The sequence below is a fragment of the Melanerpes formicivorus genome, unplaced genomic scaffold, assembly GCF_026170545.1.
Source record: "Melanerpes formicivorus ecotype bairdi unplaced genomic scaffold, bMelFor1.0.p_v2 SCAF_1, whole genome shotgun sequence".
Taxonomy (NCBI): domain Eukaryota; kingdom Metazoa; phylum Chordata; class Aves; order Piciformes; family Picidae; genus Melanerpes; species Melanerpes formicivorus.
In genome coordinates, this window is record NW_027142353.1 from 16,086,369 (window position 1) to 16,113,646 (window position 27,278).

At 41.5% G+C, this 27,278-nt stretch overlaps 1 protein-coding gene across 3 annotated transcripts in view; it reads left to right on the plus strand.

Annotated features, from left to right (window-relative positions):
• NALCN (sodium leak channel, non-selective) overlaps positions 1-27,278 on the plus strand; it is a 261,613-nt gene that overhangs the window by 22,341 nt on the left and 211,994 nt on the right. For 2 of the 3 annotated variants that reach the window (XM_068163255.1, XM_068163339.1), the window contains exons 5-7: positions 14,033-14,116; positions 15,828-15,967; positions 16,746-16,874. In XM_068163255.1, coding sequence (XP_068019356.1) covers positions 14,033-14,116; positions 15,828-15,967; positions 16,746-16,874 — 353 coding nt within the window. Of the gene's footprint in view, positions 1-14,032; positions 14,117-15,827; positions 15,972-16,745; positions 16,875-27,278 lie in introns of those variants that run through there. The other variant, XM_068163429.1, reaches the window with a different exon arrangement.

The following is a 27,278-nucleotide window of genomic DNA, read 5'->3' on the forward strand; positions in this document are numbered from 1 at the left end:
AATATAAATATTGCTTTCTTATAGCTACAGTAAGGTTGTTGTTTCAGTAAACTTTTCCAGTTTTCTGTACCACAAAATGGATCCACCAGCTTTTAATAATGCTAATTACTAAGTAATGAAATCCTTTTTCTGAAAACTGCCTCCTTCTAATCTACACCAGCTTTCATCACTGTGGCTTTTTTCTATTGAAGGAGAGCTATGAATGATGATCTTAATTCTGAGATCTGTTTTGTTAGATGAGACTGTTTGCCTTTCAAATCTCCCTATTCAATCTCCAGGCAGTATTTGATGCTTTGGAGTGAAAGCTTTCACCTTGAAACATTTGAATCCAAATCAGATGGCATCCACCATTAAACACTGGGTGTGGAGAAGAGCAGAATACTGCCAGAAAAAGCACAGCAGCATTTCATACACATCACCTTCCCAAGGCTGCAGAGTAGTTCCAAGCATAAGAAGGCATTCTTGCACATGAAACTAGATGTAGAACTGGAGTCTACCTCAAGTTTCTGGCATTTTGAGGAGATTGTCTTAGATGCACACAGAGAAAATCTGTGTTGGAAGGGACCTATGCAGGTAGTCTGGACCAACCTCTTACTCAAAGCAGGGCCTTAATGTAGTTATCCAGGGCGTGGATAATGGTAGCACTTACCTGGTTAACATGTTCCAATGTTTAATTGTTCTCATGGCAGACACTTTTATCCTGTGCAACTTCCTGGAAACAGTGAGTATCATTCCAGATAGGTGGGATCCTGTTAATTCTCCTCCTGATCAGCCATTTTTAGATTTGCTGAACATCTAAGACATCCAAGGGAGCTGAGTCAACTAGTAAGACAGTACTTATGGTGCTGAATACAGTTGACTAATGAACAGATGGACTTGGAAAAAGTAAATTCAGGCTTTCTGTATAGTAACCCATAAAATCTCTCTGCAGGGCATGTTGACACCCAACTGGAGGCAGGTAAAGTGTTGTGTCAGGAAAGTAACAATGCAGCACATTAGCAAAGCTTCCTTCCTCACGTATTCTGTAGCCATACCTTCTGTTGGATACTGATAAGAAAGTATTAGCAGCTGTCCTCTGTTAAGTGTATATGAAGGCTGTGCCTGGCAGCTCTTGAAGAGTGGACAATCTGAATTATGTGCCACTCAGAAGTGAGATGCTGTCCAGTAATTTGGCTGGTATGGGAAGTGTGCTGAGGCATTCCTTTCCATTGTTTTGTGGAAATGGTTATTCCACTTGATACCATTTGTACTCAAAGAAGGGATTGTTGTGTAATGTTCTCATTATTTAAACCATTTTTAAACTCCTTCCAATTTCCAATTCCTTCCCCCCCGTTTTACAGCAAACTGTTACGGGATTTTCAATGAGTAAAATATCTTTACTTTTTGCCCTTGTTTTGTTTTATTTTCCCTTTCTGTTAGAAACAGCAAATGAGATGGTGAATGCTAAGTTAAAATGCCTCCCATTGCAATATGAAACATGAAATGCTAAGTTTGGTGAAGTTAAGTATATAAAAATGCTAAGTTTGGTGAAATTAAGTATATAAATCAACAAAAATACCTTGAAAGTATGTTTGAGACTATTCTTTAGTGAATGAAATAGCCTTACCTCTTCCTTGATAATTTCTAAAATTATCTGAATGTCTTGACTTTTTTTTTTCCTGTTCTGGGGAAATAAAATATTACAAAGGATTAAGTAGTGGTTCTGTAGTGATTATAGGTCATTTGTAATGACAGATTGGAACTGTATGTGTTGTGTATGCGTAACAGGCATGGAATCACCCAAGCAAGAGCTGTGCTTCATTTTTAAATTATAAATGAAGTAATTTTGTATTGTGTGTTGTAACATCAAGTGATTTTATTTACATAGATTACAAGATTACTATATATATTACACATTACATGTTATGATAACAATAAATTATGCATTATGTAATGTATGACATGGAAATATAATAAGGGAACAGTTCAGTACAATACATGAGTAGTTACAAATTGAACTTGTTTAACTCAGTGATGACAAAGTGATATTACATCCACTATAACCATTTAGAGTTAAGTTTCACAAACCAATTCTAATTGCATTGGCTGTTACAAATAAATTGCTGTTACTGAATATATTTTTAGTAAGTTCCTTCACTGTGAATGAAGACACCTTATGAAAAAAAAGTTGACAAAGAAATTAGAAGTTGTGTCATGACACCATTCCCAACCCCACCTATTGTGCCTTTCCCCCCAAACCCTCAAATACAGACTTTTAAAAATACAATATTGGTTAATTTTGAAGAGATACTATCACTATTGCAGAAGGCTAACTTGGAGATGGCCACTCATTTTAAAATATAGCAGTTTTAATTCAGTAATGTTTGTTTTTCTTTTAGCTGAACAATGTACATTTTCCTTTGTTTCTTGCATGGGCCATCATTTTACAGTTGCAGAAGTAATTTTAATTAAAGAATGGATAAGATATAATTTGCTGGTTATTGGGTAATAAAATGCTTCAGGTTGAATTTTTAACATCACATGGAGTAAAAGATGGACTTTAAGTAGGTAGGACTTTAAGATGGAGTCTTTAAGCCAAGAGTCATCTGTCTGACCCTTGATCCCCAGGGCAGCTGAGGAGTTGCAAAGCTCTGGAGGAACGAGGGGGCTAACGTTTGAAACATGATTGCATTTGAGAAATAGTTTTACTTTTGGCAGAACAGAAGAGGACAACTGAAAACAGTAGTTAGAAGCAGCCTGGTTAGGCTTTATCTCTTCATTCTCTTTTCTGTGTGAGGACAACAAGGGGACACAGTCTCAAGCTGCTTCAGGGGAAGTTTAGACTCGAGGTGAGGAGAAAGTTTTTCACTGAGCGAGTCGTTCGTCATTGGAATGGGCTGCCCAGGGAGGTGGCGGAGTCACCATCCCTGGAGGTGTTCAAGAGGGGATTGGACGTGGCACTTGGTGCCATGGTCTAGTCACGAGGTCTGTGTTGATAGGTTGGACTCGATGATCCTCGAGGTCTCTTCCAAGCTTAGTTATACTGTGATACTGTGATACTGTGAAAACGTTGAAAATATTTGACAGATTGGGGCAGGACTGGATTGTCCACATCATTGTGCTACTAAACAAACCTGTAAACTGTAGACTTTTAAGGAAATAGGAAAAGTTAGATGTTGACCCAGAAACATAAGGGTTGTGTTCAAGCTTGTGACTGGGTAGGAGATACATGCCCTCTGTATATGTCTGTATATCATGAAGTTCAACAAAGGCAAGTGTAGAATCCTGCATCTGGGGAGGAATAACCCCATGCATCAGTACAGGTGAGGGGTTGACCTGGTGGAAAGCAGCTCTGCAGAGAAGGACCTGGAAATACTGGTGGACAAGAACTTCATCATGAGTCAGTGATGTGCCCTCGTGGCCAAGAAGGCCAATAGTATTCTGGGGGGCATTAAGAAGAGTGTAGCCAGCAGGTCAAAGGATGTTCTCCTCCCTTTCTGCTCTCCCCTGCTGAGGCTGCACCTGGAGTATTGTGTCCAGTTCTGGGCTCTCCAGTTGAGGTGGGCCAGGAAACTACTGAATTCCAATGGAGGGCCACAAGGATGAGTGGACGACTGGAGCATCTCTCTTAAAGGAGAGGCTGAGAGACCTGATTCTCTTTAGCCTGGAAAATAGAAGGCTGAAAGGGGATCTTATCAGTGTTTATGGATATCTAAAGGGTGAAGGTCATAACGGTGGAGCTGGGTTCTTTTCAGTGATGGCCAGTGATACTGTAAAATTCTAATATAAGAAAACCTTCTGAGACTCATTTAGGAGTATCAGGAGGGAGGCTTTCATTTTTTGGCAGTGCTGGGTGCAAGGAGAGTCATGTCTCAGATCTGGCACACTAACAAGACAAAGTAGCATCTTATTATTTCTTAAACACATGCACATACATGAGATATCCCATAACCAATCGCCATATTTGCATATCTGTTGCATGTGTGCAGGGCATCTTTGTGGTGGTCTCTGAGTGGTTATTTGAGGGGTATTGGTACCTTATGGTATCAGTAGGACAAGGGGCAATGGGTACAAACTCGAATACAGGAGATTTCACTTGAACTTAAGGAGAAACTTCTTTACTTGAGTGTGATGGAGTTCACTGGACCAGCCTTGCCAGAGAGGTTAGGGAATCTCCTTCTCTGGAGGCTTTCAAAACCTTCCTGGGCGTGTTCCTGTGCAAACTGCCCTAGGCTGCACTCTGCTTTAGCAGAGGCTTTGGACTAGATGATCTCCAGAGGTCCTTTCCAGCCCTACCATTCTGTGATTCTATGATTTGCATTTGCTGGGGATACAGAGAATTGAGGCAAGGTGCTCTTCTGAGCTCTCATTTTCTGTCCCACTCCCACCTTCATGCCCTGTGGTGTTTGTGCAGTGTAAAGGAATGGAGGAGGAAGCTTGAGTCTTGCTCCCCTGATTCAGCTGTGCCCTCTCAAGTGTTATAATGAACATAGCAGAGGAGTAAAAAATGATACTCTCAAATTCTGATTCCTTCTATCTCCTCCTCTGCATTTATGCTGCACATGAAATGCCATTGAATGTCAGCCTCCACCCCTTAATACTTATTTGTAGTGTTACACAGTAGCCCACAGGTGATGTGAAGAATTTGCTAGAGTTGTTGATATGCTTTATTTACCACTACCACATGAAGAATCCAGTGACCCTGTTGGAATAGCAAAGTAGCTTAGTTGTTACTGAGCTTGCTGGTCCCTTCATGTTTGTACCATCTTTCAGCTATGCTGTTTGTCAGAGACTGCATGGAAAAGTGGGAGGCTAAGCTTCTCCTAATGACAGACCCAAGACTACAAGACTCCTTTCCAGAGGAAATGATGATAAATCTGATTACTCAGAGAAAATATTATACCACTTGTTTTATTTAGCTTCCCCACAGAGGCAGCTGGAAAGAAGAGGTAGAGAAGGATTCAGAGAACACGTTGTAGTTGGCAGCAAGAGAGAGAAAGAAATTCCTGAAGGCTCATAAACACTGAATGTGAAGGAGGGCAGAATACTGCCAGATGAAGCACAGCAGTGTTTAACTGCAGAGTACTTCCAAGCGTAAGCATGCATCCTTGAATGTGAAACTAGATGTTGAACTGGCATCTGCTTCCAAGGAGCTGGCATGTTGAGGAGATTCTCTTAGGTGCACACAACCAGAGAAAAATTTGGGTTGAAAGAGACCTATGGAGATGGTCTGGACCAACCTCTTACTCAAAGCAGGGACTTCATTTAGGCCCACAGAGGCAGCTGGAAAGAAGAGGAAGAGAAAGATTCAGAGAATGTATTTGGTCAGGAATAAGTGAGAGAAAGTAATTCCTGAAGGCAAGCATGGAGGCAGAGAAGGCTTTTTGCTTCCAGGGACTTGCTATTCATCCTGAGGTGTTCTTGAGATGTTAAGCAGGGCAGAAATGACCTAGGATGTGACTGTGCTATCATCTAAGCTATACTGAAATTGCTTTACAAGATTACCAGACATAATCAATCTTCTAGCATATTGTTTATGCAATTTGCATGTTGATTTTGTAGAGCATTGAGTTTTCAGCAAGGTTGATAATGGCACAAACTTTTGTTAAAAAATTATAGTCTAGCCAGTCTTTCCTTAAGGTTTAAATTAAACTGTAATGTCTTTCATAGAGTGACTGTCTCAGGTGTTATTACATGTGTTATGGTTCTGTCTGTGTTTTCACAGTATCACAGTATCACCAGGGTTGGAAGAGACCTCAAATATCATCACAGTATCACAGTATCACAGTATAACTAAGGTTGGAAGGACCTCGAGGATCATCTAGTCCAACCTATCAACACAGACCCCATGACTAGACCATGGCACCAAGTGCCACGTCCAGTCTCCCCTTGAACGCCTCCAGGGACGATGACTCAACCACCTCCCTGGGCAACCTGTTCCAATGACCAATGACTCGCTCAGTGAAGAACTTCCTCCTCACCTCGAGTCTAAACCTCCCCTGGCGCAGCTTGAGACTGTGTCCCCTTGTTCTGGTGCTGGTTGCCTGGGAGAAGAGGCCAACCCCTTCCTGGCTACAACCACCTTTCAGGTAGTTGTAGAGGGCAATGAGGTCACCCCTGAGCCTTCTCTTCTCCAGGCTAAACAACCCCAGCTCCCTCAGCCTCTCCTCATAGGGCTTGTGCTCAAGGCCTCTCACCAGCCTTGTTGTCCTTCTCTGGACACGTTCAAGTGTTTCGATGTCCTTCTTAAACTGAGGGGCCCAGAACTGCACACAGGACTCAAGGTGCGGCCTAACCAATGCAGAGTACAGGGGCACAATGACCTCCCTGCTCCTGCTGGCCACACTATTCCTAATGCAGGCCAGGATGCCATTGGCCCTCTTGGCCACCTGGGCACACTGCTGGCTCATGTTCAGACAGCTGTCGATCAGCACCCCCAGGTCCCTCTCTGTTTGGGAGCTCTCCAGCCACTCCGACCCCAGCCTGTAGCTCTGTATGGGATTGTCGTAGCCAAAGTGCAGCACTCGGCACTTGGACTTGTTGAAAGCCATCCCATTGGACTCTGCCCATCTGTCCAGTCGGTCGAGGTCCCTCTGCAGAGCCTTTCTGCCCTCTAACTGACTAACATCTGCCCCTAACTTGGTGTCATCTGCAAACTTGCTGACTCTACCCCCTCATCCACATCATCAATGAAGATGTTGAAGAGGATGGGGCCCAGCACTGATCCCTGGGGGATGCCACTGGTGACTGGCCTCCAGCTGGATGTGGCACCATTCACCACCACTCTCTGGGCTCGGCCCTCCAGCCAGTTCCTAACGCAGCACAGAGTGTAGTGGTCCAATCCACGGGCTGACAGCTTAGACAGCAGTTTGCTGTCGGGGACGGTGTCAAAGGCCTTACTGAAGTCCAGGTAGACCACATCCACAGGCCTCCCCACATCCACCAGACGGGTCAGCTGATCATAGAAGGAGATCAGTTTGGAGAGGCAGGACCTGCCCCTCCTAAATCCATGTTGGCTGGACCTGAGCCCTTGGCCATCCTTCAGGTGTGCAGTTATAGCCACCAGGATAATCTGCTCCATCACTTTCCCTGGCACTGAGGTCAGGCTGACTGGCCTGTAGTTTCCAGGTTCCTCCATCCAACCCTTCTTGTGGATGGGGACCACATTGGCCAGTTTCCAGTCATCGAGTCCAACCTGTCACCACAGACCTCATGACTAGACCATGGCACCAAGTGCCACATCCAGTCCCCCCTTGAACACCTCCGGGGATAGTGACTCCACCACCTACCTGGGCAGCCCATTCCAATGGCTAACAACTCTCAGTGAAGAACTTTCTCCTCACCTCGAGCCTAAACTTCCCCTGGTGCAGCTTGAGACTGTGTCCTCTTGTTCTGGTGCTGGTTGCCTGGGAGAAGAGACCAACCCCTTCCTGGCTACAACCACCCTTCAGGTTGTTGTAGAGAGCAATGAGGTCTGCCCTGAGCCTCCTCTTCTCCAGGCTAAACAATCCCAGCTCCCTCAGCCTCTCCTCATAGGGCTTGTGCTCAAGGCCTTTCACCAGCCTCATTGCCCTTCTCTGGACACGTTCAAGTGTCTCGATGTCCTTCTTAAACTGAGTGGCCCAGAACTGGACACAGTACTCAAGGTGTGGCCTAACCAAAGCAGAGTCCAGGGGCACAATGACTTCCCTGCTCCTGCTGGCCACACCATTTTGTATTGCATCATATTTCCAATGAGTTAGGTGTTATAAAATGTGCTGGGTTTTTTTTTCCTATGAGCTTGCTTAGCAATTCTGTAGAGTATCTAATACTGACAGTTGGTGGTCTATCTTTAATGTGGTGTTTACAGTTGAGAAAGTGTATCTTCCAGCATCTCAGTGCAGTTGTTATGCTATTAGTATTGCACGTAAAAATAAATTAAAAAAAAAAGCATATGCATTATATTGAGTTAACGTAATGGTGCTAGAATTAGGCAAAACCTGGTGAAATGAAAAGAATGTAGAGGGAGGGGAAGAGATTTATTTGCTGGTCCTATGTAAAATAGGTAAAGAAATGCTAAAATCTTTCATATGATCTCTTTAGGATAGTATGGTGAACTTCAGGTATTTTTCCTTAGTTATGGCATAGAAAAGTTAGTTATTACCATAGAAAATTAAGATCTTATGGGTTAGAAAATATTTTAATGACTGTTACATCAAGCTTGTCTGTTCTTTTGGGATAATAAATTTCAGATTAATTCAGATTAGCATCTCTAAGGGAAAGTCAGACTTTCAACCTATTCCACACGTAGTTTACCAAGAGGCCATTTTTACAGTTGTGCATTAGCCTAACAGTGATGCCAACCTGTTGCAAATAAATACCAAGGTAAAAGATGGAAGCATATTAAGAGAAACTATTTGGGGAGACTAGAAAGGGTATTACAAAACAACAAATAGGCCTCAAGTTAACAAAGAAAAGACTGACCCATCCAACAACTAAGCAGGATTGCTGGTTTGAGCTTCAGGTTTTTTATGTATCTTAAATGCTTTGTATTTAATAGCTGTTAGTTAGCTTGTCCACTGACTTTGAGTAATGCCCCTTATTTTGCCTGGGAAAGTCATTAAGTGAGGGTATGGTTTACTGTACAAAAACCTTCCAAAGGCTGTCGTAAGCTTGTGGTCACAGAAGATAGAAGGGGACTGGCATCCACTTCACTGTGAGAAACAAAATGGGACTTGCTGTATGGATTAAAGAATCCACCATAGGGAGTAGGAAGTCAGTGACTTTAATAACTGTTAAGAGGTTTGGATTCATCTAACCATGAGGCTTCTAGTCTGCAGTACTCATACTTCATCTTTTGCAAATATTCATGTCATGTTTTGAAGGCTTACAAACTCCAATGTAAATATTTGGTCTGGGGTAGTGCATTCACACACACACAAAAAAAAGCTTAAAAAACCTTCATCAGTAATTCTTAAATTTCAGTAGACATGATGGAAAAAGGATGAAGGATTAACACATTGCAATACTTGAGCTATTTTAGGCAAGATGTCACCAGATGTATTTAAATTTCATGTATCTGTATTCCATTCCAAGTCTAAGAACAGGCTGCCATTGACCATGAGCTTGGAATTTCAGCCCAAGGCTTTTTTCAAATGTGAATGAAACTCACTGTTCCTTGCTATTAATGTGTAACTGCTAACCTGTGTTTAGTAAGAATTAGATTTTTCATGGAAGTAGCAGTAGAAGTCAGTGTCAAGATTCATACTAAAAAGTACATTCTGATACTCACATTAAGCAGGATGTGGTCCTGCCTTAAAAATACTTCTGACAGCAAATAACATCCCATATACCATCACACTGTATAAATGCATTAAAGATTCCCTGCCATGTCCACTGCCTGCCGGGTGACAAACGGGAAAAGCATTTAGCCAAAACCTTCCCAACATGCAAAGCACAAAGAGACAGAACCTCCTACCAAATGTAATGTAATTCAGGTGCCCTGAGTTTCTGTGGTGATCCACTGAAAGCCTCCATGACAGGGAAGATGTAGTGGTGGAAGCTGGACTAATGTAACAATAAGAGAAGTGAGATGGTGGAGCAGCCTGACTGGTGAGAAAACTGGAAAGGATCAGGACCAGGACATCTTCCTTTTTGAGGGGAAAACAACAGAGCTGCTTCAAGCATGCCACTCCTATTGTGGAGAGGAAAAGCAATTTCTAGAAAAAAGATTTAGCTTTTAGTGAGTACTTAACAGGTTATTCAGAGAAAAGTGAATACAGGAACTCCCTCAAGTTCATGCTCAGATCTCTATAGCACAACTATGGGAAAACTTTTTTTCTGTAGACAAAGGGGGCTTTAAGAGAAGAAAGGCAAGTTTCAGATTTTTTCAGCAAGAGAAAAATCAATCAGCATCTTTGTTCAGACCTACAATTGAAGGACTCAAATTGCATGTTGATCCAAACCTAACCTGCAGTTTGTTCACTATGAGGGAACAGGGGGAGAGGAGAAGGGGTAGATTTAGGGTGTTGTTAGCTATACAGAGAAACAAGGTGTATTGGCTTCACAGTATACTGAATTTAATCACTGAAACAGCTGAGTTTGTTCAGCCCTAAGGAGTTATTGATTAGCTCATACTTAGGGAACTAAGTCGACTTTCTTCAGGAAGGACAAATTAAAAACATGATGCAAAAGTTGCTGTTCTGTTGTTTATCTGATTTACAGTCTTCCTCCTCTTAATTCTTAGACTGTGAACTTTAATGTCCTTATGCATTAGAAAATTCTCTATCTGAAAACAGGATTGAAGTTCTCTGTCCTTTATTTCTGGTTTGAAAATCACTTACTGGATATTTTCCATATATCCTTACTTTTTTCACTTCTGCCTTGAATATTTTTTTCAACTGAAATAAAGCTTTATCTAAAAAAACATATTTCATCTCTATTTACACAGTATATTTTTCTATCACCTACTGCAGGGAATGATAAATTATTTTTAGGATAGTCAGTGTCAGTGAAAATGTTAGATTAAAACAAAACGTCTGTGCTTTTAGGATCAATGAAAGTGCTGAGACATTTTACAACAAATTCAGATTCTTGTCAGTGAGATAAGAAACAATGTGTATTGAGCCAGGAATCACATAACTGACCCAAGTCCAGTAATGTCCTCAAGATTCTTGAGATGTGACAACAAGTTTTTCCCCAGTTTTACCTATGTGAAGTAAATGTCTAACACTGTAGTTTGTATTTGGAAGAACACTGGAGAAAAGGAACCAGAGAATGTGTAAGACAGAGGAGGGTATGTTCAGTCTTTTGGGAGAAACCTCATTTGGAAAGGGGTGTTTATGTGCTCTAAGAAATGTAAATGTTTTTTCTGTTCAGTGTCTGAAATAAAGCGCAAGGCAGTATTAGTTCGCTGATGTGGTTAAAGATTTAATGATTGCCGTAATCATTATGCAGCATCCATCGGATTATTGAGCATGCATGGATTCACAGTGGGTTATTCCAAAAAGGCGGCAAACCTCTAACAAAGATAATCACACCTCTTATATAGAGCTTAATAATACATATACATTAGGATTTCTAAAAACTTATTTTGCATAGATAACGTCCTCTCACTGCTGGGTCTTCTCTGTCACTTTCTGGACTTTTGACAACATTACTACTGAATCTTATTCTAGTTAATTCTTCTTGTTGGTTTTCAGCCAATCTTCAAGCAGGTGAGAATTTTTATCTTGGCCCTCCACATTCAGCAGCTGCAACTTTGTCTGAGCTCAAGGTTGTACCAATACCTATGTTAATTAAAACACTTTTATTTATGTCTAAAATCTCTTGTGCTAAAACTTTATCTCTTATGCTACTGGGAAAGTTTTCTAGCAGTCTTAACAGAAAGAAAACACTTAATGAAAAACATTACAACAGAATGAAAAGGCTTAATGAAAAATGATTAGTGAATCTCTTTATTTATCACCACAGAAGTGGTTTTGTAATTTGCAATGTAGCACCTGTGTTGCATGTCATTAGGAACCATCAGGTACACAAGGATATTGCAGCATGTAGACTGGAGCAGTGGTTGAAAATAATGTGGTATAGAGGAAACTGAGCTTGGATGCAGTCTTCTCCATGCTGCCTTTTAGGACTGACCTCTGGATTTGGGCTATCACCAAAACCATGTTCAGGAATTATTTGAGAGGTCTTGGTTGAAGGAGTCTAAATCAGAGCCAGAGAACATGTAGGAAGGCCTATGTGTCATCAAAGATTCAGTGCTCAGTGTTCTTTCTTGAACTTCTTTTAGTTGGTAGTGTAAAGGTAATATCAGAATTCTTGTGCTAGACAATGGAATGCAAATAGTATCCATTTTTAAAAGTTCACCATAAATATTATTCATGAAGTCTAAAGAGGGATCAGTTCTGGGCCCCATCCTCTTTAATATCTTCATTGATGATTTGGATGAGGGGATTGAGACATTCATCAGCAAATTTGCAGATGACACCAAGTTGGGAGCAGATGTTGATCTGTTAGGGGGTGGAAGGGCTCTGCAGAGGGACCTCGACTGACTGGACAGATGGGCAGAGTCCAACAGGATGGCATTCAACAAATCCAAGTGCCGGGTGCTGCACTTTGGCCACAACAACCCCATGCAGAGCTACAGGCTGAGGTCGGAGTGGCTGGAGAGCTGCCAAACAGAAAGGGACCTGGGGGTGCTGACTGACAGCTGCCTGAACAGGAGCCAGCAGTGTGCCCAGGTGGCCAAGAAGGCCAATGGCATCCTGGCATGCATCAAGAATAGTTTGGCCAGCAGGAGCAGGGAAGTCATTGTGCCCCTGTACTCAGCACTGGTTAGGTCACACCTTGAGTCCTGTGTCCAGTTCTGGGCCACTCAGTTTAAGAAGGACATCGAGACACTTGAACATGTCCAGAGAAGGGCAACGAGGCTGGTGAGAGGCCTTGAGCACAAGCCCTATGAGGAGAGACTGAGGGAACTGGGGTTGTTTAGCCTGGAGAAGAGGAGTCTCAGGGCAGACCTTATTGCTCTCTGCAACTACCTGAAGGGTGGTTGTGGACAGGCAGGGGTTGGTCTCTTCTCCCAGGCAACCAGCACCAGAACAAGAGAATACAGTCTCAAGCTGCGCTAGGGGAAGTTTAGGCTCGAGGTGAGGAGAAAGTTTTTCTCAGAGAGAGTTATTAGCCATTGGAATGGGCTGCCCAGGGAGGTGGTGGAGTCACTATCCCCGGAGGTGTTCAAGAGGGGACTGGATGTGGCACTTGGTGCCATGGTTTAGTAATGAGGTCCGTGGTGACAGGTTGGACTTGATGATCTTTGAGGTCTCTTCCAACCTTGGTGATTCTGTGATTCTGTGGAATAGCAGATTTGTTCAGGAAATACCCAAACAACCTTGAAACTTGGCACTGTGATGAGATGGTGGTTACTTTCCAGTGTTTCTGAAATGACAAGACTTTTCTAGAGTATGAAGAATAATTGGAAACGTACAAAGAAAAAAAAAATAGAAAATTGTACTGCTGTCATTGAAGCTGCTGAACTGTACAGAAATAATTGAACAGCAATACTAAATTGCTAGCAGTGTGCACTTAACCTTCCTGTGTAAGTATTTTGTAATGGCAATATAGTGGAAAAATGTTGTATGTTAATTTTTTGTGTGGTTTTCAGATTTACATCAAAGTGTAAATTGTAGATTTCTTTAGAAGTTCTTTTCAACACAAGCCTAGAATGAAGCTACCATTTATTCACCCAGTGGATCTATTCATATGCTTCCAGCATATTGTGTTGCAGCCACTGTTCTGAGGGCAGCTCCTGGACACATACAGAGTGCATGATTCCTTACTTGACCGATTCCGTAGCACTCTGCATAGAGCAAAACAATAACATTTCATGTGTGTCAGGAGCAACATCCTCACATTGGCATCCTTTGATTGGAACATGCTGCAGAAGCCACCTCCTTGACATGCTGGAACCTCTTATTAGAAAATATTTTAGCTTATATATGTGGTTGTATTTTACTGGTAAATGGATTGATAACAAAGAGTATAAAAGACAGCCACTGAGAGCAGTACTGACTCACTCAGGTTAGGGACTTAGGTAGGAATGGCTTCAGTTAGGGCTGCTAGGGACTTCTGATTCTGTTAGTTTGTTACTTCTTCTGGCTAGGGCTTTGGTATAGGGATGCTGCGAGGGAACTTCTGTTAGTTGCTTCTTCTGTTAAAGGCTTCAGGGAGTTCTGCTGTAAGTGGGACTCTGAGACTCTCTAATGCTGGGGGTTCTACAACACGTCAATAAAGGACTTCTGGGAGGACTTCTGAGATTCTCTGCATTTCTGGAATCTTCATGTTACACAGCAACAGGGTGTGTGCCTTCCCTTGTAACCTAATGGACCCCCAAATCGGGGGAAAGGAAAAACAACATATTGTAGTCCAGGCTTTTAGAGTCTTGCAAAAGTGGCATTTTGAAAGTGGTACAGAGAAGACTTTTCCTTCTTCCAAGAAATTTTGTTTATGATATTTATAAATCCTGACAGGAAAACAACAATGATTAACCTCTTAACTTTTCTCTGTCTTGTAGGGTGATAGCTCCTATGTAAAGGATCGTTGGTGTGTGTTTGATGGATTCATGGTCTTTTGCCTTTGGGTGTCACTGGTTTTGCAGGTAATTATTTCACTTACCTTTTTTCAATTAGTAGTTCCTTCATTGTGAAGAATCTATAGCTGTACACTGTGCTGAATTCAAAAGCTCCATAATCACACATTACAGCATGTCTGTATTACTAGTAGAATTTATTTTAATTTTACTTACTGAGAAGTTACACATTAATCTGAAGCTTGTTGCCACAAACCCTCTGCATAGTCACAGGGACAGAGAAGGAGCTTCAAAGTACCATTTATCTCTTATTCTGTATGGCACTTGTGCGCCTTCCATTGAATCTCATGGTGTCTAGCTTAGGCAACTGAAGGGAGGACAGGGGAAGTTTAGGCTCAGGGTGAGGAGAAAGTTCTTCATGGAGAGAGTCATTTGTCATTGGAATGGGCTGCCCAGGGAGGTGGTGGAGTCACCATCCATGGAGGCGTTCAAGAGGGGATTGGGTGTGGCACCAGGTGCCATGGTCTAGTCATGAGGTCTGTGGTGACAGGTTGGACTCAATGATCTTTGAGGTCTCTTCTAACCTTGGTGATACTGTGATACTGTGATTTCAGTGGTAGGTGTTTGCCATGCTGTAACCATATTGACATGGTGAGTTATGGCCCACACCTAACAAAACTTCTCCAAAGTTCATGTTAAAACATAATGGAAAAAAAAATTGATGCAATTTGATAAATTTTCTTGAAGAATGGAACTTGGACATGTTGCAAAAAGTGTAGAGTATAAGGTACAGGTCAAATTATGTCCTGCAAACCAATCAAACCACAGCCATTTTTTTGGGTGAGAACAGACTGCAAGACTGGAGCTGGAATAATATAAGGATTGTAGAAGTTCTATAGCAACTGCTGTTAGGTATAACTTAGCCACTTCTGACAAGACAATGTAATTTTCTGCTTTACACATGGGGGAAAGTTTGGTACACCACGTACACATGTAGAATGGAGACTGATCATTACAGGTTAACACAATAGATACAGTTTATATATTGTGAGATTCCCTCTCCATTTCCTTAGTACTGTGAGCAAATACTAAAGTAAGCAGTTAATCTCAGAGAATGAGAGGCAAGGATTAAGACATGACATTTTTACCCAGCCATTAAGATAAATAGTCTTTATGGAATACCTAACCTGTCAGTGTGTTAAGGAAATGATTCCTTGTTCTGTGGCTGGGATGGAACTCGCGTTACAAGGGAAAGTCTATGATAAGAGCATATATGTTTTATCATGCACTTGAAATTAAATGGAGAATTTATAACCATGTGACAAGTCATAAGGCATTCTGTGTATATGGACTTCTATATCATAACAAAAACCGTAGTGGTTTGCAACATTAGCAGATACTGATTCTGATATATTTGGAAATATAAATTATTCACTTTTAACAAAGTTATGGGATACTTGTGGGGTAAGACTAGCACAGAAGTAGGCAGCTGATGTAAGCTTGCACAATCGAGTGGAGACAGAAGCATTATGAGCATAGGCAGAGTATATTTTTGGAGTTTCATTAGGATAACTTAGAAATGGATTAAAGGATTTACCAAGACTTTTCTTTTAAAAAGTACAGTTAAAATGAACCCTAAATAAACAGAGAGGATTGAAAATTAAAATAAAAATCATGGATAGTATTCAGAGTTTTAAACTTTCTGTAAGTGAACACAGGAACAGGAGAAAGTCATCAAGAAAAACTCCTGTTTTTTTTGTTTTGTTTTGGTTATTTGTAGGTGTTTGAAATTGCTGAAATAGTTGACCAGATGTCACCCTGGGGCATGTTACGGATTCCACGACCACTCATTATGATTCGAGCTTTCCGGATATATTTTCGTTTTGAGCTGCCAAGAACTAGGATAACAAATATCTTGAAGTAAGTAAGTAAGGTTGTTAAGAATAACAGAGGAAATTTTAGTTTTGACTTAGAAGACTGACTATACAGCTCAGAAAATATCCCTTTATGCTTATTGGGCATTTTCTTTCCTAGTTCTGGACAAAAAAATCCTTTCTGTTCTCTATATTTAAGGAATCATTAAGTTTCCTAGAAAATTATCCAAACTGTGAAATATTTAAATAAGTCTAAAAGCATTCTGCTAATAACTGTAGCCAGCTATGTTCAACCAGTGGCAGTAAGTACTGTTTCATTAATATGGGTGCTTAATAATCAGGATGAACACTCTTAGTACGTTAATATTCATAAAAATACATGAGTGTGTGTCCTAACCATTGCAGTTACAAGTGTGCCTGTATTGACGTATGTCCAGACATGTGTCCAAGGACACACACAGAAGAATATTTTGTACAGCATGTAATGGCAAAAGCCACCTGATGGTGGTCTTTATTTGCTATTAACTTTACATCACCATCATATCCTGGGTGTATAAGCCACTATTTTACAAAAGGTAGACTTTACACATTTTAATTGCATATTTCCCCCTACCTTTTGTAGTGTACAGCTGGTTTAAGTACTCAAACTTAGGGATTTATAAAAAAAATATGGTTCTCTTTTCTATCTCCACACAGAGTGAGAGATGATTTTTCACAGGATGAAATACTACTTTCTCGGTGCGATTGGATTTTCTATTCTGGAGCTTTCCAGAGGAAGCTTCACATTGCCAGTGCCTTCAGTGTCATATTTATCTTTTTGCCAGGCGTTCTGGAGAGCAAATCTGGAGTGTTTCAATTTTCCTTCTGTTCTTTCTTCTCCTGTATGGGATCCTGGGAGTGCAAATGTTTGGAACTTTTACGTACCATTGTGTAACCGATGACACGCAGCCAGGGTAAGTTAGCCTGTGCAGGCATGATGTGGGGCCATTCTTTCATTGCATGTGTATAATTGCAGTTAGTATCAGTGGCTGTAAAATGGACATAATGTATTAAAAGCAGTCCACCAAAATAGTGTATACACTAAGACAAATTGGGGAAAGATAAATGTTAGGAATCATGAAATATACAGAATTTAACTGACAGATGTATTACAAATTGGGGCATTTCTCTGCAGTCTGAATTAGGGCATGATTGTCTGTAGAGTAGGGGTGTGAGAGAGCAGAAGAGCAGAGAAAGCTTTAAGAGGGGCATTGCCACTTGTGCCTGATTTGAGTCACAGATGATTCATCAGCTTTCACTACATTCCTCTATCTTTTCTCAGGATGTCTGAGTGTGGAGCCAGATCTAAGGTATAGGGTAGAACTAGTGCCAGAATCTCATGCCCTTTCTGGATTAAAAGGTTGCTGGGTCCTGATGCTCAGATTTAAAGACCCTTTTTACCCTGCCTTTGGAAAATACTTACGATCAAAATTTTACACTAACAGTTGAGTATACACCACCTTTTGGGTTCAGCACATGCTTAAACACAAGATTAATTCAAAAGTACAGTATGGCTTCTTGCCACTGTGATGGCTCATAAACTCACAGATAAGTCTAAACTTATATGTCCCTGCTTACTGCAGGGAAACTGTACTAGATGACCTTTAAAGGTCCCTTCCCACCCAATGTATTCTAGGATTCTATACCCTGTTGAATTGAGGGCTTAACTGTGTGTCTGACCACCATGATATAAAGTCTATTCTGTTATATCTCTCTTTTCATTTTGTTCCTGTTTCTTTGGATGGGGAAATGTTAGCTCTGTGTTAAAGACTTTTGTAAACTAGGGTTTTTAAACTATTAAATATAAAAAGAGGCTATTAATGTGGCAGGAACAGGAGGCATCCAGCGTAAATTGCCACAATAGAAGACAAAAAGATGGTTATAAAATTATTTGAGAATACATTTGACATTATATGGTATTTTGTTAAATGAAAATAAATCCTTTTTGGATATTTCCTAATTTATTTAATGGATACTATAGTAAAATATATAGCTGATCTTCACTAGACAGGAAATGAGATATTTAATTATGAATCTTCCTGCTTTTAAAGAGAAAATCCTTATAGCACTGATTTTTATTTTTTTCCAGTTTCCCACAGACATGGTGGGGGGAAAAATTCTTGGAGAAAAATTTGTTTGCAACAATGTGAAAATCTATGATTCTGTGATTTAATTATGTTGTTTGGAAAAACAGGAAGTGGGATAAACAACACAGGAAAGACAAGGCATCTGTGCTGGGTTGAGGCAGCCCCCTTCCCCACCCCTGGCAACAATAAACAGACAAACGGATTGCAAAAGTGATGGAAAGTTTAAATAGAAAGCAGTGAACTTTTACAGAAAATCAAAAGCAGAGTGACAAAGAAAAATCCCAAAGCAAACCCAGAGAGACCCCATCCCCACCTGAGGGTACACCCGAGACCCCCAGGGCTCCTTCTTCCCCCTCCCACTGCTAGACTAGTCTCAGCTGGCCAGATCTGAGACTGCCCATCCCCCCGTGGCCTTGGGCCTAGCCAGGCCCAAAGCGAGGAGACATCTCCCCAGTTACCGGCTGACGGAGGAGGAAGAAAAGAGATAGTGCTAGACTCCGCACTGGATCTTATAGTGGTGCAAAGGATTGTGGTATGAAATACTACATAATTTCCTGTGTCCACCCCTGGGCTGGATTTCTGGACACAGGAAGTAATCATTGCAGGGGGGCACCCAGCTCAAACTGTAACAGCATCATATAATTGCTTTTCCCTGAGATCAGTAGAAAAAGATAAAGTCTGACATAATACTATTTTCAGTATGGAAAGTTAAGTTTAAAACTTTAAGTTTGCCCATAAAACATATGTCTAACTTCTTGTGCATGTGTTAGGTACTTTCTGAATGCTGCATTATTTAAAAAAAATATATTAGGGAAACACCCCAATTTTAGGTTGTTGAAAGACTGAGTTATTTGAAAAGTTAAAAGGGTCAATACCCAGTATATAAAATAAAAATTAAACCATGTTTAAAGTGAGTTAAGGTTGGAAAAGTTAAGTATGCAGAATCAAAGAAATTTTACACTTGAAACTGAATGTCTAGCCATAGAAACCTTTTTCTTTCAGTATCATCAAGCATATATACAGACCTATCAGTCTGACCTCAGTGCCAGGCAAGATTATGGAACAGGTCGTCTTGAGTGCAATCACACAGCACTTACAGGATGGCAAAGGGCTCAGGCCCAGCCAGCATGGATTTAGGAAGGGCAGGTCCTGCCTGACCAACCTGATCTCCTTCTGTGATCAGGAGACCCACTTGATGGATGTGGGGCAGACTGTGGATGTAGTCTACTTGGACTTCAGCAAGGCCTTTGACACTGTCCCCCACAGCAAACTCCTGGCCCAGCTGTCAGCCCATGGCTTGGATGGGAGCACACTGCGTTGGGTTAGGAAGTGGCTGGAGGGCCAAGCCCAGAGAGTGGTGGTGAATGGTGCTGTGGCAGCTGTCAGCCAGTCACTAGTGGTGTCCCCCAAGGGTCAGTGCTGAGCCCCATCCTGTTCAGTGTCTTTTTTGATGATCTGGATGAGGGGATTGAGTCCATCATCAGTAAATTTGCAGATGACAGCAATCTGGGGGCAGGTGTTGATCTGTTAGAGGGTGGAAGAGCTCTGCAGAGGGACCTTGACAGGCTGGATAGATGGGCCGAGTCCAACGGCGTGAGATTTAACACATCCAAGTGCTGGGTTCTGCACATTGGCCACAGCAACCCCATGCAGTGCTACAGGCTGGGGTCAGAGTGGCTGGAGAGCAGCCAGGCAGAGAGGGACCTGGGGGTACTGGTTGATAGTAGGCTGAACATGAGCCTGCAGTATGCCCAGGGAGCCAGGAGGGCCAATGGCATCCTGGCCTGTATCAGGAATAGTGTGTCCAGCAGGAGCAGGGAGGTCATTCTGCCCCTGTACTCAGCACTGGTTAGGCCACACCTTGAGTCCTGTGTCCAGTTCTGGGCCCCTTGGTTTAGGAAAGTTGCTGGAATGTGTCCAGAGAAGGGCAACAAAGTTGGTGAGGGGTTTGGAGCACAAGCCCTATGAGGAGAGGCTGAGGGAGCTGGGGTTGCTTAGCCTGGAGAAGAGGAGACTCAGGGGAGACCTTATTGCTGTCTTCAACTACCTAAAGGGAGGTTGTAGGCTGGTGGGGGTTGGTCTCTTCTCTCATGCAACCAGCACCAGAACAAGAGGACACAGTCACAGGCTGTGCCAGGGGAGGTTTGGGCTGAATGTTAGGAAGAAGTTCTTTATAGAAAGAGTGATTAGCCATTGGACTGGGCTGCCCAGGGAGGTGGTGGAGTCATTGGAATTGTTTAGAAGGAGACTGGATGAAGCACTTGTTGCTATGGTTTAGTTGATTCGATGGTGTTGGGTGATTGTAATAGAATAGAATAGAACAGATTTAACCATGTTGGAAAAGACCTTTCAGATCATCGAGTCCAACCTATCACCCAACACCATCTAATTAACTAAACCATGGCACCATGCACCCCATCCAGTCTCTTTTTAAACACCTCCAGTGATGGTGACTCCACCACCTCCCTGGGCAGCCCATTGGACTTGATGATCTCAAAGGTCTTTTCCAACCTGGTCTATTCTATTCTATTCTACTTCCTATTCTATTCTATTCTATTCTATTCTATTCTATTCTATTCTATTCTATTCTATTCTATTCTATTCTATTCTATTCTATATTTGGGGCTGTTTAAATTTTAGAATTATAATTTAACTTACTTGTTAAGTATCTGAGATAGGCACCTTCAGAAAATAATTACTTTTGCCATTTGCAAACCAGACTTCTAACTTGAATAGGTTCCTATGGTTGTGTATGAGGACTACAGTTTGACTGAAAGACACTTTCCCCCAGAAGTGCTGCTCCCTTATTCTGATGAATGATGCTTGCACAAAGGAAAATATATTTTGCTCTTTGTTCCTTCACATGTGAACTTATACCTTACTTTTGACATACTGCTCATTCCTACTCTGAAAACACTCATTTCCATTTCATATCTGTAGTATTCATTCTTATGGGTTGTGAGCACTTAGATGTACCTGATCTTTATGTTTTAATATTTGAGGAACATGGTGCAGAAGCTTTGGGTGGAGCTAGGCTGTGCCTTCTTAGTGAAGGTCAGGGTTGACCTTTACAGAGCTGACTGCAGAATTGATAAGAAAAAACATCATGGGCTGGGAAAATAAGCACAGAGATAGAAATAACAGTTCTGGTGCCAAAAGTGAACAATTGAGACATGGGTGCTGTTCCAAAATGCAGTTATAAATGAGGCAACATGCCACTTCTGAATCCAGGAGAGTGTATTTGCTGAAATGTAGTACAGCTCAAAAGCATGAAAATTGCCTACACAAATTTTACTTTTGTCTTTGAGGTCAGTTTCTCAACTTTGTAATGAGGATTAAACATTCCTCCCAGAAGTTTAGCCTCTCTGTCTGTCTCAGGTGATCCTGTTCAAAGCAATGGAAAGTGGCCAAACTTGGCTGTACTTGGCCTTGAATAACTTCAGAGTCTTTAATGAGCCCCAGCTGTAAATACTCAGTATTTCAGCTAACCAGATCCCAGGCTCCCAAATCAAGGTTGGAAAATGGAAGGCACCCAATTACTGGCCACCTGGGAGAACTTTAATTTTAGGTGATTTGCCTCATATTATGCAGAATTCTATGGCAAGGGTAAAATATAATTATTGAGGTCAAGATTTCATTTTTTTCAGAAATTTTAGAAACTGCTTTTTATGAATCTGACACCTTCTGAACTATGAGTGAGGCAAGTGTCTTTTAAAATAGCACCTTAAAATCTTGCTTTTCCTTTTAATTTAAAAGATATGGCAGCCTCATCAGACACTCATTGCCTCTGACTGCTGCAGGTTCATTTATCTTTCCATGCTTCTGGACACCCACGCTTCCTGACCTCCTGTCTCTCCACCTCCTCAGCCATTTTCTGATATTAACTCTGACAAACAGAAATACTGAAGTGAGCTAACTGTGGTTTGAGTTTTTCCTTCTATCTGTGAAAGCGCCAAAATCTGACTTCCTTCCAAAGTCTGAAAAGGGTTGTTTTGTTTTTTGGTAATACATCTTTTTTCCCTCCATTCTTACAATCATCTTTATTTTGCTAGACTTTTTTTTTCCTGCAGCAAACACTGTCTTCTTTCTAAAGCATTTTCTCACTCAGTATTCCCTTGTGATTATTACTTATCTTTTTTGCAATTATGCTGTCACAGCTTTTCTCTGATGATTTCTCCAACCAGTATATCTTTTTCCTGCTAGTAAGTGTTTTTTACATGAATTTTCCTTAGTACAGATCTTTTTTCATTGCTTGAAAGACTCACAGTATGGTTGAATGCAATGTATATATAATTCAATTATCTAGGTAACTCCATACATTATAAGCAGTTTGGCAGGTTGTTTTGTTATATCTGAGATTAATTTCAAAGATTTGAATGAGTATGGTGAAAACAGGTTGTATTCCAGAATCTGCTAAAATGTACTCTTAGGCACCTTCAGTGTACAAAAGGCACTTCACAAGGACAGGAGAGAAATTCTTTCCAAACAATTGCTGTGGCTGTTAAAATATTTTATATGTTCTCACACACCAGCTACTGCCTGTTTTCTTTATTACCAAGATTTGTTTGATGACATAAAATTGCTTCCATTTCACATGTGTAGAATATATTTATTCTGCAACAATAAATTTTCCCTTTGTGATTTTCAGTTTGTACTGGAGCCTTCCAGTTGTACTGGAAAGGAAGCCTCATCACAAGAAAGGCTAATATGGATAATTGCCATAAAATGTAGTAAATGTTGTTCTTATCTATTCTTCTCCCAAAGTCATTCTTTAAGGATCTTTTAAAAATACTTCCAATAGGGCATAGACTGATTATTTCTGTAGACCTGGCTGAATTGTCATGATGGCAGTCAATTTAAAGTCCTTCTTTGCAAGGTCTCTTGTTTAAAGTAGGAATTAACCCAGGGAAATAGATAAGAAAAATAATTACCAAGTAATAGAAAGATCTAAGAGGTTCTTGGCCTTCTGTCCATCTGCCTTGATAAGCCCTGAAAATGTCAGAAAACAGCTTCAAAGACTCTAAAGCTAAAAGTTCACCACAATGTCTAATAGAGGAAATATATATGATTAAAAAGAACAAAAGGGATTCAAGATAGTGTCTTAGATCAGCAGCAGGAAAATAAGAATGAATAACTGGATTTCTGAGAAAGGGAAGAAATCAATGACCAAGCTTGAAAAATCAACATAACAGGACTTCTTTAACAGGGTGTACTATTGATGCTAATTGAACAACCAGCAGTACTTTAATATTGCCTTTGGGATTTAATCACAGTCTCTCTTAATGGTAATATGTTTCTAGTATAAACTCTTCAGGGACAAGAGAAATGGAAGAAGTCTTACTTTTCTAGGACTAATGTTATTTAGACCCAAACCAAAATTGAGAAAAATACACCACCATGGCCAGTTGTGGTGGCCAAGGGCAGAGAGGTTTTCAGAAGTGGGACTCTGTTTGATTTCACAAGGCATGTGATTCCTGAACAGAAGACCCCATTTTGTATAGAATTGTTATACAGTTATTCAAAACAATGAGACTATTTATTTCACACATGCATTCCAGTGTTTTTGTTTGTCCAGCTGGCTTTTGAGCAAGAGTGTGACCTTTTAAGGAAGATCTAGGATAGAGTGATGGAAACTCAATTGCCTCAGCTCTTTTTGGCTCAGTAATGACACATGCATTTCTCTATTGAATAAACCTCTTTATTAGAATAAACCAAACCAGGTTGGAAGAGACCTTCAAGATCATCGTGTCCAACCCATCAACCAATCCAACCCACCCAAACAGCTAACCCATGGCACCAAGCACCCCATCAAGTCTCCTTCTGAACACCTTCAATGACGGCGACTCCACCACCTCCCCGGGCAACCCATTCCATAGCGCAATCACTCTTTCTGTATAGAAGATATGGAGCTGTTCAGGTTTACACAGTTCTTCATCCCAGTGCAGACATCAAAGCTACTGAACTTTGGCTCAGCCTGTCAACCTTCATGGAATTTCTTTACTCTGGCTAATAAGTTCTTTTGAGTGAGCTGGAGTGGATTTACAGATTGTTGTTAAATTGGCTAAGTATAAATACAAGAATTTGAGTAACACAACTACTATGTCTTCTCTTTGCTGTATGGAAACTTTTATATTTATCAACATATTTCTTACTTTAGAATCACTGTACAAAACTGAAGCCTGGTGAGTATTGAACTTACCACACTTCAGGAGGCCAGGGAACCAGAAGTCGGGACATCCTCCAATATATCATGAAATTGAGGGAAAGGCCAATATCACTTGAAAACCAGAATTCTAAGTGTGATCTCCACTGAGCCTGTCAGATGGGTGTTCAGATGCTGTTTGCTTTCTTGAATAGAACAGAAGCTGGCAAAGCCCCTCTTTATATTGCAAGAGGAAGCCAAACAACTAATGGAGATGGCTGTGGATGTCCTGACATTCATAAATTAGATAGCAGTTATCACCAAGCAGTACATTTTCCTTAGCCTGGAAATACTGTGAGCAATAGTAACTTCTGGTTATGCAGGCAGTTACAAGAAATACGAAGAAAGAAGTTCTAAAAGATACTTCAGGCCTGTTTCTGTGAATGATCTGTCTCATATGTTATTTTGAAATCCAGGTGACTTGCCAGTTTTGTACTGCTTTCTGGAAGCTGAATGTGATGTCTCAATTTGATCCCTGTCACAATCGTTTGGATTACTGCAATTCAAAAAGTCCTGGAAATATTCATTCCAAGATACTTGTGAGCAGACTGAAGCTGTCATCTCAGCTATTTTATTATTTCCAAGAACTTGTGGAAGGTGGGTGAGGAGATGGGAGGCAGGAAGGTAGCATAAGCTTAAAAAGGAGCAAAGGATAAGAGACAAGGCATGAGAAGCCAGAGAATTGTGGCTGGAATACTGATAAGATTATCCTCTATCCTTGAAAGAATTCTGTAGTGAATAAACAACCAAATATTTGTAAGCGGATGGAAGATAACAAGGAAGTGAGTGGCAGCTGTTATGGGTTTGTCAATAATAAATCATGTCAAACCAATATAATTATCTATGGCAGGGTAACAGCTACGTGAATTGGAGAGAAGAGTGGATGTCGTGTATCTTTATTTTAGGAAGGGTTTATAACAGTCTCACAGGACATATTTGTAAACTGGCAAAAGAAACGTGGTTGAGGTCAAAGTGATTATAGAATAAGTGCAAAACTGGAAAACTCGCACAGTGAGTTGATATTAATGGCTTGTTCTCAGAACAGAGAGAGCTGGGATCCATATAAGTCTGTCTTGTGCTATTTGAGGTTTGATTTACATCCTGGATGATGGAATATTGAATATACTTATTGCAGTGAGGATGACATGAAGTTGTGAGAGACTGCAGACATTTTGGAAGGCAAGACTAGAATGAAAATGATCTTGACAAACCAAAGACATTCTCTGAAAAAAAAAAAACAGATGAAAATCATCTGGGACAATGTACTGCACTTAGGAAAAATGAGCTGTAGAAATGCAGCATTGTGAACAATTGTTAAGGAGGCAGTTCTTCATAAAGTGATTTAGGAGCATAATGGAGGAACAGAGATCAACAGATTTGTGCTCTTGTAAAAATGTATACACTGTAATGTATCACACAACTTACAGGCATCATTTGGAGAGAGTGTAAAGGAGGTGAAAAGGGAGTGAGCTCAGATCTGTAGAGCAGAGCTGATAAGGAGCATTTGACACTTCTTTAGTTCAACTGAAAAGATGTAGTGAACATGTAGCAGTTTTTCAGTGGACACCCAAGGTCACCAAGGGAACTGTAGGAAGTGCTCACCAAGACACTTCCCAACATTTATCAGCAGTCCTGGCCTAACTGGGAAGGTCCCAGCTGACCAGAGACTGGCAAATGTTACATCCCTCTACAAGAAGGGACAGAAGGAGGATCTGGAAAACCTTAGACCTGTGAATCTGACCTCAGTGCCAGGGAAAGTCATGGAGTAGAACATTCTGAGTGCCATTATGCAGCGCATGCAAGGCAACCAGGTAATCAAGCACAGTCTGCATGGGTTCATGAAGGGCAGGTCCTGCTTGAGGAACCTGATCTCCTTCTACAACAAGGTGACCCACTACTTAGTGTATGAAGGAAAGGTTGTGGATGTCATTTGTCTGGACTTTAATAAAGCATTTGACACTATCTCCCACAGAGTCCTCCTGGAGAAACTGGGTGTTTATGGCTTGGAAGAGTGGAGGCTTTGCTGTGTTAGAAGCTGTATGGTGGGGCCAAAGAGTAGTGGTGAATGGAATTGAATCCAGTTGATGGACAGTCACAAGTGGTGTTACCCAGGACTCAGTACTGGAGCCAGTTCTCTTTAATATCTTTACCAGTGATCTGGATGAGGGAGTTGAGTGCACCCTCATTGAGTTTGTGGAAGACACTAAGCTGGTAGGGACTGTTGATCTGCTCAAGGCTGATCCTGTCAGGCTGGATCAATGGGCTGAGGCCTAGACCTGAACACAGTATTCAAGGTGTGGCCACACCAGTACCAAACACAGAGGCACAATCACTTCCCTACCCCTGCTGGCCACACTATTCCTGATACAAGCCAGGATGCCCTTGGCCTTTTTGGCCACTTGAACACACTACTGGCTCATCTGGCTGTCAGTATCACAGTATCACCAAGATTAGAAGAGACCTCAAAGATCAGCAAGTCCAACCTGTCACCACAGACCTCATGACTAGACCATGGCACCAAGTGCCACATCCAGTCCCCTCTTGAACACCTCCAGGGATGGTGACTCCACCACCTCACTGCGCAGCACATTCCAATGGCTAATGACTCTCTCAGTGAAGAACTTTCTCCTCACCTCGAGCTTAAACTTCCCCTGGTGCAGCTTGAGACTGTGTCCCCTTGTTCTGGTGCTGGCTGCTAGGGAGAAGAGACCAACCCCCTCCCGGCTACAACCACCTTTCAGGTAGTTGTAGAGGGCAATGAGGTCTCCCTTGAGCCTCGTCCTCTCCAGGCTAAACAATCCCAGCTCCCTCAGCCTTTCCTTGTAGGGCTTGTGTTCAAGGCCTTTCACCAGCCTTGTTGCCTTTCTCTGGACGCGTTCAAGTGTCTCGATGTCCTTAAACTGAGGGACCCAGAACTGGACACAGTACTCAAGGTGTGGCCTAACCAGTGCAGAGTACAGGGGCACGATGACTTCCTTGCTCCTGCTGGCCACACTGTTCTTAATGCAGGCCAGGATGTCGTTGGCCTC